The sequence below is a fragment of the Pleurodeles waltl genome, chromosome 8 (genome assembly GCF_031143425.1).
Source record: "Pleurodeles waltl isolate 20211129_DDA chromosome 8, aPleWal1.hap1.20221129, whole genome shotgun sequence".
Lineage (NCBI taxonomy): Eukaryota > Metazoa > Chordata > Amphibia > Caudata > Salamandridae > Pleurodeles > Pleurodeles waltl.
In genome coordinates, this window is record NC_090447.1 from 60,473,126 (window position 1) to 60,492,998 (window position 19,873).

The window sequence follows — 19,873 nt, forward strand, 5'->3', positions numbered from 1 at the left end:
AAACATTGAGTTTACTCTTAAAGTATTTACTCATATGGTGTTATTGATGGTGTCACTTCGGAGTACATACCTTGACCTGAAGAGAGAGACATCCACATCATTTATTATAAAACTGAAAGTTCTAGACAGATAGTTTGGTGCTAAAAAAAAGTTGTTTTTAAGGAAATCCATATGCCCAGATTGTATGAAACACCATTCAGCAGACAGCATGTCTCTTGACCATGTGCAATTGATCAGTCAAATGTAAATTTTAATAAAGCAGATGATATCATAGATGCACAGTTAGTACTTGGTAAAGTGCGTAGACCATTGAAGGTTCATTTTTAAATGCATATTAATGTCATGAAGATCTTTCCAGTACATCATCATGGATACCATTTGAGGTCCTTCTTGTGTCCAAACAGAGGTGTCTACGGATCGCAGTCCATATCTGCTTGGTTTTCACGCTGTAAATAAGTGGGTTCAGGCCTGGTGGTATACATGCATATGCAAGACCCATAAGAACAGGGAGAAAGGGCGATGCATCGTTGGCCGACCTGTGAACCCCAGCCAGTCCTATTAGAGGAGAGTAAAATATCAGGACAACACAGATGTGGGACACACACGTGCTGAAGGTCTTGATGGATTCTTCCCTTGTTGCAATGGCTAAGACAGCCCTGAGAATCATGAGATAGGAAAAGAGGATACATAGTAAATCTAGGAAGAAAGAAATAACTATAAAAACACCATACGTGCTAGTCACCCTTGGATCTGAGCAGGCAAGCTTCATCACATCCGGGTGGAAGCAGAAAGCATGATAGAGCTTTTTATTATCACAATAATGCAGTCGATTGAGAAAAATTGGAAATGGAATTGTAAAACACACACCTCTGGCCAAAGCCACCGGTCCAATCTTTGATAGCATTGCATGTAAGATTGAGGCGTACCGTAGAGGGTTACAGATGGCAACATAGCGGTCAAAAGCCATTGCCATCAAAATGGTGGATCCTGTCAAAGCGAATGTATGAACAAAGAAGAGCTGGGTCAGGCATATGTAGAAATTAATGTTTCTGAAGTCAAACCAGAGTCTGCCGAGCACTGTCGGCAGGGTAGCTAGGCTTTCCCCTAAATCAGTTACTGCAAGCATTGAGATCAAAAGGAACATGGGGGTATGGAGCCGCTTGTCTGACTTTATGATGAATAAAATGAGCCCATTCCCAAGAAAAGAAAAAAGATACAATAAACACAAAGGAAAAGAAAAGCACAGATCTGTTACAACATTGACCCCAAAAAATCCCATCAGGATGAAAGAAGGAATGCTTGAGTTGCTGTTGTTTACTGATTCCATATTTCCTTTAAAAAGGCAAGATCCCTTTAAATGACCTGCAATGTAAAACCGCAAAAAAAAAATGTTTCGTTATTTAAACTTAAACTTGCACGATTATTAGCAACTCAAGGATGCAGGGAAAATGAGGTTAGTTACTTCAGTGGAAAACATCAATCACACATTCAATTTGATTTGAACTTACACTTTAAAATAGGCATCATGCAGTGCAACATAAAATGGACCCAGAAAAAGGAAGGCCCATATTTATACTTTTTTAGCGCCGCATTTGCGCTGCTTTTTGACGCAAAAACGACGCAAACTTGCAAATTCCAAGGGGCATATTTATACTCCGTTTGCGCCGAATTTGCGTCGTTTTTTTCGACGCAAATTCGAAGCAAAACTAACTCCATATTTATACTTTGGCGTTAGACGCGTCTAGCGCCAAAGTTCATGGAGTTAGCGTCATTTTTTGGCTTGAACACCTTCCTTGCGTTAATGAGATGCAAGGGAGGTGTTCCCGTCTTAAAAAATTACTCCCAGGCATGTGCGTGGTATTTATACTCCCGGGCAAAAATTACGCCCGGGAGTGGGCGGGGCAAAAAACCCCACATTTGCACCTCTTTTTAACGCCTGGGTCAGGGCAGGCGTTAAGGGACCTGTGGGCTCAGAATGAGCCCAGAGGTGCCCTCCCCTGCCCCAAGGGACACCCCCTGCCACCCTTGCCCACCCCAGGAGGACACCCAAGGATGGAGGGACCCATCCCAGGGAAGAAAAGTTGTGGTAAGTAATTTAAAAAAAAAAAATGTGTGGCATAGGGGGGCCTGATTTGTGCCCCCCTACATGCCACTATGCCCAATAGTCCCCTGGGCATGGCCATTGGGCAAGGGGGCATGACTCCTGTCTTTGGTTGGGAGTGAAAAAAAAATGGCGCAAATCGGGTTGAGGCGATTTTTTTGCCTCAGCCTGACTTGCACCATTTTTGGACGCCCATACTCCATTTTCCCCCTACGCCGGCGCTGCCTGGTGTACGTCGTTTTTTTTAACGCACACCAGACGGCGCCGGCGGCTAACGCCGGCTAACGTAATTCAATAAATACGGCGCCCGCATGGCGCTTCAGAATGGCGTTAGCCGTCGCTAATTTTTTTGACGCAAAACTGCGTTAGCGCAGTTTTGCGTCAAAAAGTATAAATATGGGCCCAATTGTATTTTCCAAGTTTGCACCGTTTTTGCGTCAAAAAGCGGCGCAAATGCGGCGCTAAAAAAGTATAAATATGGGCCGAAATGTTTTACATACATGTTTTATTAGTAAGCAGTGGTTCAGTAGACCACTGCCTAATCGAAGTAAATGCTTTTAAAACATACACAAAGGGGAAATTATCCCTTTTGGATCCCTTCCCATTTACAAATGAGATAGCACCGACTTTCTATTGGTGGTAAAATGTTTGTGAACAAATTTTGGTTGCAAAATACCATTGTGAATAAGTATTTGACAGGGGTCCCTTACAACGCCTCTTCCAAATAATGATTTATTGATTCGGGAATCAAATTGTTAAATGGGCTTTGTAAATGTTAAAAAGGATTTTAGCATTCGCAAAACCTCTGATTTACAAAGTCAGTTGCAAATGCTAAATCCATTAGTATTTGAGGCCTTTATTGACATATTAGCATTTGGAGCGTACTTTAAAATAATGTGCTGCTAATTATGATTGTAGTGAAGTGTAGTGTGGAAACTGGGCTAGAAATTATGGTTCACAGGATATGCAAGTGTATCCTTCAATTTGTCTGAAGACTTATAGGTACCTAGACACTTCTTGAGCTGGAATCTCCATCCAGTGCTGGAAGATGAAAATATTGAATCCTAGATACTGGCTGGATTGAATATTGATTCAAGTAAAAATACAGAGGGACAAAATATCAAAAGGTAAGTTTCTATATATTTTCTATACATAATATATATACATATATGTCTGTGTGTGTGTGTGTGTATATATATATATATATATATATATATATATATATATATATATATATATATATATATATATTATGAGCAGTAAAGATGCCTTTAAATCTTGTTTTATCTTGACACATTGTTGTGTCTGTTCAAGGACAGATGTCAAATGTCAGTTTGTCTTTTTACTAACTGCTAATTGCCTTGTCCTGAAAAATTGTGTTCACTTGTTTTCTCTTAGTTCACTTAGATGATTTTGATAAGTGAGCTTTCTGGCAATCATTGTGAAGCAAAAGGCTTTAGGGTGTCAGTTTCTTTATAACACACATTTAAATAGGTTGTAAATAAATAGTGCAAATATTTCAAAATATTTCAGGAATTACAAATACACGTTTTTGGTAATTCAGAAGTGTGATGCAAAGATCTAAATAGCAGCAAACCAAATCAGAACACTTTACTTGGTGATGTGCAAATGGCAACTATTTACAGAAACTTGATTTGTGGCTATTTTAATGTAAAATATGCTGATTAGAAATGACAGTACGCTACCGCTTCATGCTTTAGTTACACATTAATTAAAAGTGATCGTTTTGAACCATGATTAGAGAAGCAGTCCTGTCCTGCCCCGATGACAATGTTGCTAATGAACTGTTGCTAATGAACTAAGAGCATAGCCACTGGAATTACGTAGCAGTAGAGGTCCAAATTATGTGGCACGATTGAGTAAATTATGTGGCATGAAAAGGCAAATTATGTGGCATAATGTGGCAGATTTTGCAATAATATTATTACATTATTTTGTCATTTCTAAACTTGGCCACACAACTGGGCATTGTGTGCACATTATTAGTGCCAATTTAACACCGAAATATAGCAATCAGCAACAGAAAGCTGACCAGTCCAACTTTGCAAACAGCATTTCACTGTGCAACAAGACATGTTGTCACAAATTTAGTAACTTTTGAACCGTTTGAACTAGACTCAACATTTTTTGTTAAAATCTGTAGATTATGCAGCAGATAATGGATTATGTGGCAAATCTATAATTACGTGAAAATCACTGCGGCCACACAAGCACATAATTCCAGTGGCCCTGACTAAGAGGCAAGTCAGCGGTCATGTGTACTCTATATGTGGGTAGATTTGTCTTATATATGGAACCCATATTTAGTCTATTATGTAGAGCAGACAAGCTGCACTAACACTTTAAAAAATTATATCATGTGTTGTAATGAAGAAAATAGCAGCTCTGTGAATGAAAATATTTGCCCAGATTACATAATGTGAAACCAATTTATAGGACAAGAGCATCAAAATGAGGTCAAGTAGATCATTTAACATAACAAACCTGTAGGTCTAGTAACATTTTTATACTTTTTGAGGTGTATATATATATATATATATATATATGTATATATATAAATGCCCTAAATGAAAGACCCTAAATGCCTTTCTCAAATGCCAGCATACAGTATAAAAAGACACTCACAGTTAGCTGTTTAAATAATTTCACTTCATTCTTAGTTTCGATATTAGTCATCAGTGAGAAAGGACTTCAGTTCATCCATAAATCACATCGAAACTAACAATGAAGGGAAATTATTTAAACAGCTGAGTATGACTGTCTTTTTATTTGTTGGCATTTGAGAAAGGCATTTAGCCGAAACGCGTCATGCTTGGGAAATGAACTTAGCTGCAAACCTGGAGAGTGCTAATTTATGGCTTTGAAGTGAAGCCATTTTTGTTGGTATGTTTTACGTGTATGCCACTTGCACGGAGATGGCACCCATCATTAAGTGTTCCGCATTTTCAGTGGCATTTGGAGAAACTCATATATATATAAATATATATATATATATATATATATATATATATATATATATATAGCAAAAGGGTTAGTGTGACGCTTAAATTATGCAAAACAACAGACAGAACTCTGAGTAATTCCCAGGCTTGGGTGGAGAGCAACTCTAGTAAGGGGCACCCTACAACATCAGCAACACTCTAGATTTGCTCATCTCAAATGTTTGTTCCTCAGACAAAGTACTATGGAGCAGAGGTCAGGTACCATAAACAGGCTGTCACATGTATAGATGTAGCCTCTGTTTTCACAATGGCAAAAAATGCCACTAGGAAGGTCTCCATTCAGTCTAGAAACTCTCCTCTGTAGATAAGCTTTCATCCTTTCTAACAGGATCAGATCAGGGTCTCTCTCTTGGCGATGCTGGAGCCAAAGTGCCAAGGAGTATTCTGGGAATTAATTGAAAGAAGTGCTAAGGCTGCACGCTGTTCTTCATCCCACTTTATGACTAATCTCTTCTAGGGGGTATAGTTAACACCACCCACTTCTTTCTGGGCTCAGAAAAAGGCTATTATCTTCTATGCCAGAGTTGTTAGATCTCCCCGCCAAAGGTGTGTATTCCAGCTCTGAGGATGTTTTGAATGGAAAGACTGCTTTAAGCAAGGCTTAGGCAGATGAAACAACATTTTTGTAAAGGTAATTGTTCATTAAAGATAGCACAAATCTGATTCCACCATTAAAACAGATTTCACAAATTAAATGGAAGATACCTGTAAATTATCTCTCCAGCATTTTCCCACGTAGTTTGACAATAAATGTTTGAATCACATGCAGGCCTTTCTTATGGAAAATATAGGTGAACCTACAGAATTAAAATTTACTTTAGGCCTTCAGTTACTGCTGGTGCACCTTTTTTTTTAAATGCACAGTATGACTCTTTTCATATATCACACAACCTGCTTTGTGAGCTTAGAATGCACACTTGAGGGGTAACTTATAATTATGTAACAAATTTATGTTCATACATGACAAGCACACTTGTCCTTTTTGTATGCTACTATAGAGTTGTTGAATTGAACTCCAGCCACATCACAGTGGTGTTCCTGGCAGGCTTATATTTTTGTCCTGCCAGTGTTTCTTTTAAATACACACTGCAGCTCCAGCCAAAGTGACACTTTCTTAGTCATTCTCTATGGGCTTACAATTACCATTCCCATTACAATTTTAGATATACCCTCACACCTATTCTGACACCCAGAGAGGCCGCTGCCAACTTCTGCCGTGCACAACCAAAGTGGTGTGCACAGCATGGGGTTGGGTGGTTAGGGGGGTTTGCCGCAGGGTCTGGCTGCAGGCTAGGTCTTGTGGGAAACCTCTGGTGCGCACTGTTAAAGGCTGTGCACGGTGCAAGGTTAGCCAACTGCCACTGCACACAGCCAAAGGCTAATGACCCCACAAATTACAGCACTCATGACATCTTTGCTAAAGTCATTGAAAACATCAACGTCATGTTTGCAGTACATTTGTTTAAAGAAAAAACTGTGCATGGTGGGGACACGAGTTATAGTTGTAGCAGTTGGATTGGGGCTTGAGAGAATTAACAAACTCACGCATTTCTGCCAACAATGGTTTCTCAGTCTAATGCGGATATGTGTGTATATATAATTATAGACACATATATATATATATATATATATATATAAATGTGGCCATTGTAAATCTTGTAATTATGCGTACAACACTCATTCATACACTACTTTTGAGGGTAGGGTCTGTGAAATAACAGACTGTATAACTTGTGACACTGAATATGTGGTATATGTGATAGAATGTTGCTACCACAAAATAAATGTGGGCAGCACTATTCATAAATTGAAAGTGAGGTTCTTACAACATCTTACAGCAATTAAAAATCAAGATCGATCATATCCTTCGGCCAAACATTTCTGGGATGTCCATAAAGGCAATTGCAGTTCTTTGACTTTCTATGGGATAAAAACTATTGCTGTCAATCCCCGGGATGGGAACAGAACCACACTGTTAAGACAAACAGAATCCAGGATGATTGTATCATTAGGTTCTGAAAATCCATGGGGACACAATCTAGATGTAAAACTTTATGTACATTTGTGAGAATTTGAATCACATTTAGTGTTGATCTATATGCAATGGATTTTTTGCACAGATCAGGTGTCATAGACAGTGTAAATGATATATTTTATTCTTGACCGTGAGCATTAGAACCTGTTTACATAATTTAGTTTGTTTTCATTTTTATTTTTGAATTGCTTTTTTTTCACATTTAGATTAGTATTTTTATATTATCAGTAATCAATTTCAATTTGCACTTTAGAGCTATTTTTAGGCGGTCGGGTTGTTGTCTACATATTCACATTGAATTAGTCTTTTATTTCATATATAAAGACCAATATATAAAGACCATCTGATGGATCAAGATCATTAATTTTAGAGTATTATTTTTTCTATTAGTATTAAACAAATACAAAGCCTGGTTTCAGTTTTTATTAAGAATTAATTGATTTTATCAAGAATTAATTGATTTTTAATGATAATATATTGTATACATGAATTAGATATTACTATTGAGATGAATTGGGAAATTGTAATAATTATTTTGCATTATTGATGAGGATATTAATATTTATTGGTTTATAATAGGATTTCATATGTATGTGTTGAAATTATTTATAATATTTATTTGAAGAACATATATAAAAAATCATGTTATTGATGAAATCATTAATATTTATTAACTGATATATAAATTATCCTCAAACAGGTGCTGAAAGTGATTCATAATATCTATTTGAGAACACATTTTAGAAGATTAAATGTTGAAAATCATTAGTCTCTACAATATGATAATAATACTGTGCCTTGGTAGATATGCAACATTAGTATATATGATCTTGACTCAATTATATGGATGATACTCAATCGTTTGGATTGTAGACTATTACGTTACAATATGGCCGCCATGTTTTGTAACTTCATAGTTATGTTGATGAAATTAAAGAAGGACTAGAAGATTTAAATAGGTATGTGCAAAAATGTCTGCCAATGTCCAGTTGAAGGCTTTTGCCGAAACATGTCGACATTTGGCCGGGACAGCGTGTGTTTGTTGTTTTCTGCCATTATTTTATTACTATATACATTTTTGAGTGACTTTTTGAAATTTATTCAGATTTGCCTCTATGAATTTCTTTTTCAATAAATGGAGCCGACGATTCTTTATACAAATTAATTTTGAACTGTTTTTTCATTATCTACTCTCCACGATCTCCTGGATATTGTGCAGCCATTTGGTGTTGTAACACTACACACCGTTTTTTGAAATGTATATATATATATATATATATATATATATATATACATACATATCCGCATTGGACCGAGTTGTAAGAAACCATTGATCCGAGTTAAACATGTACCTAGGATACACTGCTTGAAAGCCTGCTTAGGTCTAGCCACACTGGCAGTTTTCATTGCTAGTGTATCAATGGCTCTTAATATTCCAGCTTTTTTCTCCAAGTGCTCCTGCAACATCTTCCCTGGTGTAATTTTCAAGAGTGGATCGAGTGGTGTTTTCTGCATATTTAAGATCAAACGTATTGACTTATTTCCATTTTTTTGTATTTGTCAATCCAGTAAAGGAGATTAACATCCTACTCTCTAAAGGGAAGGAAGAAAGACAGACTTTGCTTGTAAAATGGATCAAAAACAATGGAATAGATGTTCCACCTGGATGACATTAGTTCTCCTTTCAGGATGACTGCATAAGCTGTCACCAACATTAGCCGGATTAACTTTTATAAATGAAACTGAGACTTCAGCATTTTGTGTAATCAGATGACATTACTCATAATGTCATCATCATCACTTGTAGTCTGTTTGACAAACTTGGAGTGCAAGTACTGGATGATAAAATCTTTTAGCTCACATTGGAGAACTCACTCCAACTCACCCTACATTGCAAAACTGTAAGTTACAAGGCTATTGCATTTGTTTTTCATCACATATCCTTTCAGGACCATGAATTGTGAAACAAGTAGTGAATCATAGGGGAGGAGATGTTGCAATGGGCATAATCTATTGCTTTGAAGTATCCAAATCTAACAGAGATGGACAATGGGACTAAGACTACAAGATTGAACCAATCTAGGGGCCTGATTTAGATTTTGGCAGATGGGTTACTCCATCACAACGGTGACTGGTATCCCTTCCGCCAAAATCTAAATCTCCCAGGGTATAATGGGATTTTTATTTCGAGGACAGGGAGTAACCCATCCTAAATCTAAATCAGACCCTAATAATTTGAATTCTTCCAAAAAGGTAGCAGCTGTGCACTTTCTCCATGGAGACTGTAACAATAGTTTCATACTGATGAATGTCTGTTGTTATATTATGTATAGACTGATCCATGTCTGTCTTCAAATGGATGCTACGCATGGTGGTCTCCAGTCATGCTTTTACATTCATTGCTAGAATTGTCCTGTATAGCTCTGGCACATTAGGAATAGGGGCATAGTTTTTGAGCTTTACATTTCTGACAAAGTTTTGCCACAACTTCGAGCAACATCTGTCCTTCCGTCAGTGAAAATGGGAAGAAGTCTTAGCCATCTTTCCCTTGTATAAATGGTCTATGGCAAATAAATGGTTAAAACGTGCTGTATGGATGAGTATTACCAGGTTAGTGGAGTTCTGGTGTCAGGTTGAAAAAATGTAACATGGTTTAGGGTGCTATTGCTGGAAAAAGGTTTGACGTGCACGATGATCGTGCTCTCCTCTATTGGGCACTGTGGATTCTGAAGTTTAAATAGTAATTACCTTTCTTTGAGGTCTTACTATATGTTAGACTTGCAAATTGAAAGACTCAATAGCCTTAGTAGTGGCTATGTGGAAGCAAGCAAGCCCTAAGGTGGGGGTTGACGATTATGTTGTTGCTGTTTCCCTCATGAAAATGTAGCTTATAGGTACATCTTGGGAGTGACTAACTACCTCATTGCCAATCACCACATGAATCTTCATCAGTGGCAAAAATAAATAAGACAGTATCCCCAAAGCACTGCACCCTTCACAATGGTAGATAGGAGGTGAAATGATTTAGCATGTTCATAATATATATTGCATGTCGCCTTAATATAAGGCACTAAACATGGGAGGAAAAAGTATAGAAGGTTGGTAAAACTTAAATGAATCAGAAACATAACTGAAGGCTTCAAAAGGCCCTAAATGTAGCCATGACAGAAGCAATGTAACCAGAAACAAGATAAAAACACTGATCAATGCACAAGAAACAAATATAGTAGAAAAAAGGCAGGTACTTCAAACTTGCTTTAAAATTTGTGACATTTGTGAACTTTGACAAGCCCCTAATATCTGTAGAACCCCCAACAAAAAGATTATAAAAATAACAGAATATTCAAGGTGAGTAATCAGTGAGTGTACACACTCACATATACAAACACACAGGCCGCTACTCACACACAGAAACACGCACACAAAAATTTGGTTGACTTTAGGGAGGACAGTAAACTGTAGGGAAGCAGTGCACTATCACTGTTTTCCCTAGATCCCAATTGCGACTATGCTGACCTGCATGAGCCAGGATTCATTACCGGCTCCTTTAATTAACTATCCTGCCATAATTACCAGATTAGTTTGCAGACTGTGAAGCCACTCTGTAGGCTTTCTGACCAATCAAGTGAGAAAAACATCCTTATATATATTCACATGCAGGTGATGCTTTCAAATCTCACACATTCAGTATTCCTGACATACATATCCACCCTACAGCCTTCCTGTTTCAGGTCTGACTATCATTTAATTGTCCAGAATGGAACTCTATGTTTCAAATGATTTCAAAACATTGTCACTATCATAGCACACTAATCAATATTGGCCTAAATGAACTGCCATTTTACAGACATTACTGTATGTGTGCAATAGGAAATACATACCGCAAAGTTATTGCTTGTATATATCACCACTTCTATGTGTTCTTCTATGTTGGGACTCAGTGCACAATTGTTATCTTTTCAATCAATCAATCAATCAGTGTTCATAGAGCACATCTCTATCACCCCTGAGGTTATCTGGGTGCTGAGGTTGAAAGGTCTCAATCAAAGAATCAGATCTTGAGTTTCTTCCTGAAGTTGGCTGGGGAAGGTGATGTTCGTAGGTATAGGGGCAGATCATGGCAGCGGTGTAGGAGAAGAAATGACCACCACTGTGGCTGCAGCAAATGAGAGGGGTGTGTGCGAGGACCCGTGAAATGGAGCGCATGTGCCTGACCGGTTTGTGGAAGTTCACACACTGATTGATGTAGGTTAGTCCCTGGTTCCGAATGGCTTTGTAGGCAAATGTAAGAATATTGAACTGGCATCTCTTCTGGATGGGAAGCAAACATTATGGGGGTCATTACAACCCTTGCGGTGCAAGACCGCCAGGGCTGATATGACGGAAGCACCGCCAACAGGCTGGCGGTGCTTCCCAGGTCATTATGACCGCAGCGGAAGCTCCGCGGTCGCACCGCCACAATGGCCCCGGCGGTTGTAATCTGCCAGGGCAGCGCTGCTAGCAGTGCTGCCCAGGGGATTACGAGTCCCCCTACCGCCAGCCTTTTCCTGGCGGTTTGAACCACCAGGAAAAGGCAGGCGGTACGGGGAGCATGGGCAGTGCAGGGGGCCCCTGACACTATGCAGACAGTGAAAAGCGCGACGGGTGTAACTGCACCCGTCGCACAGCCGCAACACCGCTGGCTCTCCTGTGTTGCGGCAGAGATCCCCGCTGGGCCGGCGGGCAGAAACTAGGGCCCATATTTATACTTTTTGACGCTAAACTGCGCTAACGCAGTTTAGCGTCAAAAAATTTAGCGCCGTCTAACGCCATTCTGAAGCGCCATGCGGGCGCCGTATTTATGGAATGGCGTTAGCCGGCGCAAGCAGACCGGCGCTGCCTGGTTTGCGTGGAAAAAAACCACGTAGACCAGGCAGCGCCGGCGTTGGGAAAAAATGACGTTAGGGCGTCTTAAAATGGGGCAAGTCAGGTTGAGGCAAAAAAATCGCCTCAACCCGATTTGCGACATTTTTTTACGACGCCCAGACGCCATTTCATGACTCCTGTCTTAGTAAAGACAGGAGTCATGCCCCCTTGCCCAATGGCCATGCCCAGGGGACTTGTGTCCCCTGGGCATGGTCATTGGGCATAGTGGCATGTAGGGGGGCACAAATAAGGCCCCCCTATGCCACCCAAAAAAAAGTAAAAAAATATAAAAAATAATACTTACCTGAACTTACCTGAATGTCCCTGGGGTGGGTCCCTCCATCCTTGGGTGTCCTCCTGGGGTGGGCAGGGGTGGCAGGGGGGGTCCCTGGGGGCAGGGGAGGGCACCTGTGGGCTCATTTTGAGCCCACAGGCCCCTTAACGCCTACCCTGACCCAGGCGTTAAATAGTGGCGCAAATGCGGGGTTTTTTGACCCGCCAACTCCCGGGCGTGATTTTTGCCCGGGAGTATAAATACGACGCATTTGCGTCGCCGTCATTTTTTTAGACGGGAACGCCTTCCTTGCATCTCATTAACGCAAGGAAGGCGTTCACGCAAAAAAATTACGCTATTTGCCAATACTTTGGCGCTAGACGCGTCTAACGCCAAAGTATAAATATGGCGTTAGTTTTGCGCCGAATTTGCGTCGGAAAAAACGACGCAAATTCGGCGCAAACGGAGTATAAATACTGGCCTAGGTTTCCGCCCTCCGGCCCAGCGGGGATCTCCAAATGGCCGCAGCGGGGGTGCGGCTGCATTGGCGGCCGCCTGGCGGTCCGATCTCAAGGTCGTAATGAGGGCCTATATCTCAGCACACCCTCATTAACAGACTCAACAGCATTAGTGATGAAGTGCAGACTCAACAGCATTAGTGATGAGGTGCGGAATGATGTGAGCCTGTTTGCGAAGGTTAAGGATGACTCTGGCTGCTGTGTTCTATATGGTCTGGCGCCTCTTGAGGAGTTAGATGGAGATGAAGGCATAGAGTGTGTTACCGCAGTCTTGTTGGTTTGTGATGAGGGCCTGGGTTCTGGTCTTTTTGGTGTTGATGGGGATCTATCTGAAGATTCTATAGAACTTGCAGAGGATGTGGAAGCAGAAGAAGGAGACTCCCTTGATTTGGGGCTTCATGGTAAGTTTGCTGCCAAGGATGATGCCAAGGTTGCGGGTGTGGTCTGTTCGGTGGATGTAAGGCCGAGCCCGGATGGACACCAGCTGTGGTCCCATATAGAGGTATTTTTCCAAAAGATCAGCACTTCTGTCTTCTCTGAGGTAAGCTTAAGGCAGTTGGTTCTCATCCAGTTGTCAAAATAAGTCATGGAGTTGTGAAAATTTGTTCTGGTGATGGAGGGGTTTTCTGAGAGCGAGAGGATGAGTTGTGTGTTGTCTGTGTAGGATAGAATGTTGAGTCCGTGGAAAATGATGAATTCAGTAAGGGTGATCATGCAGAGGTTAAATAGTGTGGGGCTGAGGGCAGGTCCATGGGGTATGCCGCAGATGAGGCTCTTTGATGGTAGGTGGATTCCCCACATTCAACTTGTGAGGAAGGAAGTGATCCACTTGAGACTATTGCCCTGGATTCAAATGCTGTTCAGCCTGTTGATAAGGGTGTGGTGAAATATGGTGTTAAGTGCCACAGATAAGTTGAGGAGGATCAGGGCTGCTATCTTCCCACAGTCGAGGAGGGATCTGATGTCATATGTGGCTGTGATCAAGGCCATTTCCATGCTGTGGTTGGTGCGGAAGCCAGATTGGGAGGTATCAAGCAAATTGTTTCTTTCCAGATGTTCTATGAGCGGGCGGTTGATAGCCTTCTCCGAGATTTCTGCAGGGGGATGGGTACAGTGACATTGGATGGTTATTTGTGAGCTTGCTAGAATCGGTTGTGGAGTTCTTCATGTGGGGTCTGACCTCAGAGTGTCTTTTGGAAAGTGGATTTTTAGCAGGTAAGTACCTACACCTAGCAATAGGCCACTAACCCCCACTTAGGTCCCGTTAGGTCTCAATAAATTAAACCCAGCTCATACCTGGGTATCTTGGAAATGAACGGTGAGGCTTAACTTAGGAGACAAGTGTGTAAAGCATTTAAAAATCGCAAAAGAGTAAAAAAGTAAAACACAAAACATAATAAAAATCCAACACCAATTTATAGAAATGGATTATATTTGTATCTTTTAAAGTTACACCAAAATGATTAAAATTGGATAAGGGGAACTAGAGGTATTAACTTTTAAAGATTATTGTTTTCTAGTGCATAGAAGCAACTAGGTTAAAAAAAACCCTGGACAGGGACAAAGTCCAGAGTTCAAGTCTCCCACAAGGTAACACTGTTACACTTACTTTCAGAAGTTTTTCTTGATTCAGTAAAGTGGTCCACAGCACCAGCCAAGGGTTTCAAGGCTCTGGTTTGCCTCTTGGGGTCTGTGACCACAACTCCCACAATTCACTGCTTCAACTTATGGAGTTGCTCTAAACGTCTCCAAACTTCTGGACCTTCCTCCAAATGTCCCTTTTGGGTTCTTGAGGTGTCCAAAACATGATCCAAGGTTCCAGAAGCTCCGAGTTGCTTCTTGGGAGTTGGGATTACAATTCCCAGAATGCACCTGGTCAGAATCCTCAAATGGCCACTGGATGCTGGTCAGCTGGGCTCTGCTTGCAGGACTTGATGCAGGGGCCTCTGGGTAGTTCCTTTGTACCTATAGCAAATAGGGAGCCCCATTTTGAACCACTTGAAGACAGGCAATGTCCTTTTAGTGGTGAATCCCACGTGTGCAGCTGGTGCAGTCCTTCAGAGTGCAGTGTCAAGGTGCAGGTCAGGGGTCTAGCAGGGCAGTTCTTCTTCTGTCATTTTTCCTTATAGGGATCTGAGGTGTGGGTAGAAAGAAGGGGGCCTGACTGTCCAATCACAGACAGGCTGCTTCCCTCTTTGATGACCACTTCCTGGAAAGTGTGGCAAAAATCAATCCCAGGGAGCAACATTTTTCAAAAATCCAACATGGCTGAAACTGATATATGGAGGTTAGATCTAGCTGAGTCCACCCACTGGTGTGGCTAAAAATCCTAAACACACCTCTCTCCTGTCCTCTCCTAATCTAATCAAGAGGGCACCTAATTGCACAGGGTTACAGGAAATGGGGAGTTCCTGGGCTGCTCCAAATGTCCTTCTCTGCCTTTGAAGATCAGTTTGGCTGCTCTTCCCCATCATGTTTCACCATCAGCTGAGGCAGATCTCCTCCCCCAGACACATCCTTGGTGTTCAGCCCAGGCCACCTCACATCTCATCAAGGCACCCTGGCCAGGCTGCCAGAGGCTGGGCAATCAGAGGCTGGGCAGTTAGACAAGGGCACCACAAAGCTGATGTCACAAACTCTCAGGTAGAGTTTTAATACTCTTTACCTGAACTAGTTATATTAAATCCAACTTTGCAGTTTGTGGGATTTATTATGACAATTAATTTGATACCAACCTCAACCTATTTGGCTTTTATTGAGTCTTGTTAATAAAAATAAAGTCTCCTCATTTTCGTCTATGGAAGACATTCAATATAGTGAGGGAAAACAAGTTTGGCTATTTTACCTCACCAGGGCTTATAAACCAATGTTTATAAGGTCCCTGCTTATAGTTATGTGGCAGCCAACCATAGGGGCACTTATGGGACACCTTGGGGTGACTAATATTTAAAAATGAGGTAGCTTAAGACTTTGGAAGTACTTTTAATTCCAAAGTCGAATTTGCATGTAACTTTAATTTAAAAGCAGCCAGCAAGCCAGGCCTGCCTTGAAAATTACACTGGGCACCTCACCAGTGCACCTATGGTTACACCATCTATACTGGGGTCCCTAAATCTACATGCCCTACAGTATACTTGAGATTTATAGGAAGTTTGTCATAACCAATAATAATTAGCTTAATTTGCATACTCATTTTACACAGCGCACTGGCCCTGGGACTGATTAGCAGTACCCAAGGCACCATCAGAGTCAGGAAAACAACAGCAAAAAAGTGAAAAATGGGGCCAAAAAGTTAGGGGGCCTCTGCAATTAGCCCTGTTTTCTCACACAAGCCACCCCCAGCCCACACACCCAGGAGACTCAGCCCAAACCTGGGAGAGACTTCCTGGCTTGTCAGGCGAGGAAGACTGCGTAGAAATCTGGCTGTCCCTTTGCAGGGCCTATTCTGCCTTACATCCTCCTTTCAGGGTCACCTCCTCTGGGTAGTGAATCCATCCCAACAGTGAAAGGACCCATCTTGAACAGAAATATCCCTCCGGGGGGTCTTCCTCCTCTCTCTCTGCCAACTTGTATAGTGAGGCGCACACCTCCCCTATCTCTAACTTAGCTAGGGCAACACCTAGCTTACCCAAAGAGGACATCCAACACTTGAGCAACCCCACCATGACCAACAGGGTCAGGGGGCCTACTTTGCTTTTGGCCCTGGGGTCTGTCTCCCAGGCCACGTGCAGTGCTACTATGAAGGCTAGCACCCAGCAGAGGCTACTAAGAGTTGTCAGCACTCAGAACCACACCCTACGCTCTCCACTGACATGTGGATGAGCTGCTTTGGGGGCAACTGTGGGGTCCTGACACCCCTCTTGCTGTCTAGAGTGGGAGGCTACCACCTCCTGTGGCAGACACCCTCCTTCCATTCTCTCTTCTGTCAGTGCAGGGGCAACACCCTGTAGCTGGACAGCTGCCTTTCTACTCAGTACTTCCTTGGGGTCAGGTGATGCCTCACCAGGGCCAACTCTGGGCTCCCCCACTACTGGGGCAGAAGACCGTTGGATCCCTGAAACTCTCTTTGACAGTGGCCTATCCTTCCTTTTCTTCTTCCCTTTTCTTGGGTACCCCTGTCTCTTAACTGTAGGGACTGGCTCCCCAGGACTTTGGTTTGGGAGAGGGGCCCTAGGCGACCGCTACATCTGGAACCAGCCTCACCTCTGGGAGGTCATTGCCAAGGATACAATCCAGGGGGAGGTCAGCACTAACTACTACCCTAAACCAGTGAAGGATAAACTCCCTCTGTAGGCTCACTATGGCTTCAGACTTGGAGGTGACCTCCCCGGTGGCTATCCTGACTTTCCTAGTCTCTCCTGTGACATACATGTCTGGTGTAACCAACCGGTCACTCACAATAGTGAGACTGGCACAGGTGTCTCTCAGGCCAGTGGTAGGGATCCCATTCACCTGAATGGGGTGAAAGTGCCTACTCCCACCTCAGGGATCACCAGCTTACCTTCTGGTCCTATTTCCCAGCCCAATGCTATGAGGACTTCATCATCTGAGGAGCCCTCCATGGCTACATTGGCGGCCCAGTGCTAACCACCTTCCTTGGAGAGGCTGCATCTCCCCTGAAGTGACCTGTCTACTGACAGTCAAAGCAAGCCTTACTGTCCAAGAGCTTTTTCAACCCTGGGTCACCCTGTCTCTGCTTTCAGAGTGGGAGTGGGATTTACTCCCCTCCTTTTTAGGGTTGTGTAAGAATGACCAGCAGGGTTCGACACTTGTGGAGGTTAAATAGAAAGCAAGTTTATTCTGAAAATAAGTTGTATAACAGGTCCTACACCATCCACGTCCTTATCTCTTCATGCCGTCTCTCCCTCTCATTCTCAACGGCCTCTTCACTCACGCCTCCCACATTCCATTTACCAACATTCCACATTCTCCTTATTCTTACGCTCGTTCTTACTCTGACATTCTTACGCTCGTGCCAGAGCAACCCACATAGAGGATACCACACCATCTTCCTCATATCAACTCGAAAAGGAATAAATAAGTAAATAAGTAAACAGCATATTAACGGAACTACACATTAACAACACTTAAAAAATTAATAACGCTTGAGTAACAAGTAGATTATGTTACATGCAAACCAACACAAGCCGCCTGAAGTTAGCATCACAACATCCACGAAGAAAGTGCAAAGCTCAATGTTCACGTTACATAGTCTTTGAACCATAACGGTGTTGATGCATTTCTCTTCGGTCGAGTTTCAGTTGGATCTCGTATGCTAGGAACACTTAAAGCATTTCGAGCCTCTCGAGCAGTAACATCTGAGAACATGCTTTGACCTACAACAGGCCCCAAACATTTGGCCACTCTGTTCAAGTTCCAAATCCTGTGATCATCCGTTTTCACAGCATTTTTGAACAATTTTATGACTTTAAAAGGACCTTTGAATTTAGATGATTTCCCTTCCTTTCTAGGAGACTTTATTTTAACATAATCACCTTCACACAACACTGTTCTCTTTACAGCTTTACGCTGATCATACCACGACTTTCTTTTCGCTTTCACCTCTCTCTCTCTCTCTCTCCAACCTTCAATGTTACCCACTTGATCATTGACTTCCTTTCTTTTCTCCGTTACCCAACTAGGTTCCATCTCACTGTAAGGTGCCCTACCCTTAAAGAATTGAAAAGGAGTGACCCCTGTGGTGGAGTGTGGCGTTAATCGATATTCTCGAACTTTTTTTTTTACATCACCCTCCCACTCAACACCATTAACTAGCGCTAATTGCATGCATTGCTTCAACACCTTAATAAAGCGCTCAACAACTCCATTGGACTCTGGGTGATAAAGAGCTGTTCTCTTATGTACTACATTTCTTTCTTTCAAGAAGGACTCCGTTGCTTCAGAAACAAATTGCACTCCATTGTCAGTTAACAAAGTACAGGGGAAACCCTCCCTTTCAAATAGATCATCTAAAAAATTAATAATGTCCTTTGATTCAACAGAATTCACGAATCTGACTTCTGGCCAACGTGAAAACATATCAATGCAGACTAATATATAACGGTCAATTGAATTCAGTCTTATTGGACCTAAAATGCCCAAAGCTATATCAACCCAGGGACCGGAGGACTCCTCACGAATGACCATAGGTTGAATCCTACACTTCAACACTTTATCAGAACACCCGCACTCTTGACAATTCCTCACTGCCCTTTCTACCATCATGTCCATGGCAGGCCACCAGTAGGCATTCCTTAATCTCTCCTTTGTTTTGGATATGCCCATGTGACTAGAGTGAGCACAATTTACAAGTTCCATTCTCAAGTTAGTTGGGGGAACCAACTTGCTGCCTCTCATTAAAAGCCCTTTTACCACAGATAATTCATTTTTAACCTGCCAGTAACCTGACAATTCTCCATCTATTTTTCCTTTGACACCCCAACCATTAATGACCTTATCGAGCACTAGCTGCAACGTGGTATCTTTAGACAATTCATCCATCCATGTTGGTTCTGAAATCACTCCCTCTGTAACTAAACAAACTTTTATCTCCTCATCAGCCACTATGTCTGCAAAACACCCTCCTTCAAAAATCTCATCTTCTTTTCCTGTGTTTATACAAAGTCTCGAAAGACAATCCGCCTGAATATTTAATGTGCCAGGCATGTAGGAGATCACAAAAATAAATTCTTGCATTGCCACTACCCACTTTCTGATCCTATGAGAAATCATCTCTATTCCTTTTTTAGAAAACACCTCTATGAGAGGCTTATGGTCCGTCACAATCTGAAATTTATGTCCCCACAAAAATTTTCTCAGTTTCCTCACTGCCCAAAAGACGCTAAGCGCCTCTTTTTCAACCACAGAATAGTTGAATTCTGCTTCCTTCAAACATCTGGACACAAAAAGAATCGTTCTCACTTGACCTTGTTTTCTTTGCAATAAAACCGCACCAAGCCCTTTTGAGCTAGCGTCAGTCATCAGAATGATATCATCACGTGCATCAAAACTTCCTAA

At 41.8% G+C, this 19,873-nt stretch overlaps 1 protein-coding gene across 1 annotated transcript; it reads right to left on the reverse strand.

Annotated features, from left to right (window-relative positions):
- Positions 1 to 340: 340 nt before the first annotated feature.
- LOC138249428 (olfactory receptor 51G2-like) lies at positions 341 to 1,327 on the reverse strand. The gene has a single exon (XM_069203386.1). It carries the CDS (start codon positions 1,325 to 1,327, stop codon positions 341 to 343), a length of 987 nt encoding a protein of 328 aa, XP_069059487.1.
- Between the last annotated feature and the right edge of the window lie 18,546 nt (positions 1,328 to 19,873).

Excerpts from the sequence above, each read along its gene's own strand:
- LOC138249428 (XM_069203386.1), bottom strand. The coding sequence starts at position 1,327 with ATGGAATCAGTAAACAACAGCAACTCAAGCATTCCTTCTTTCATCCTG.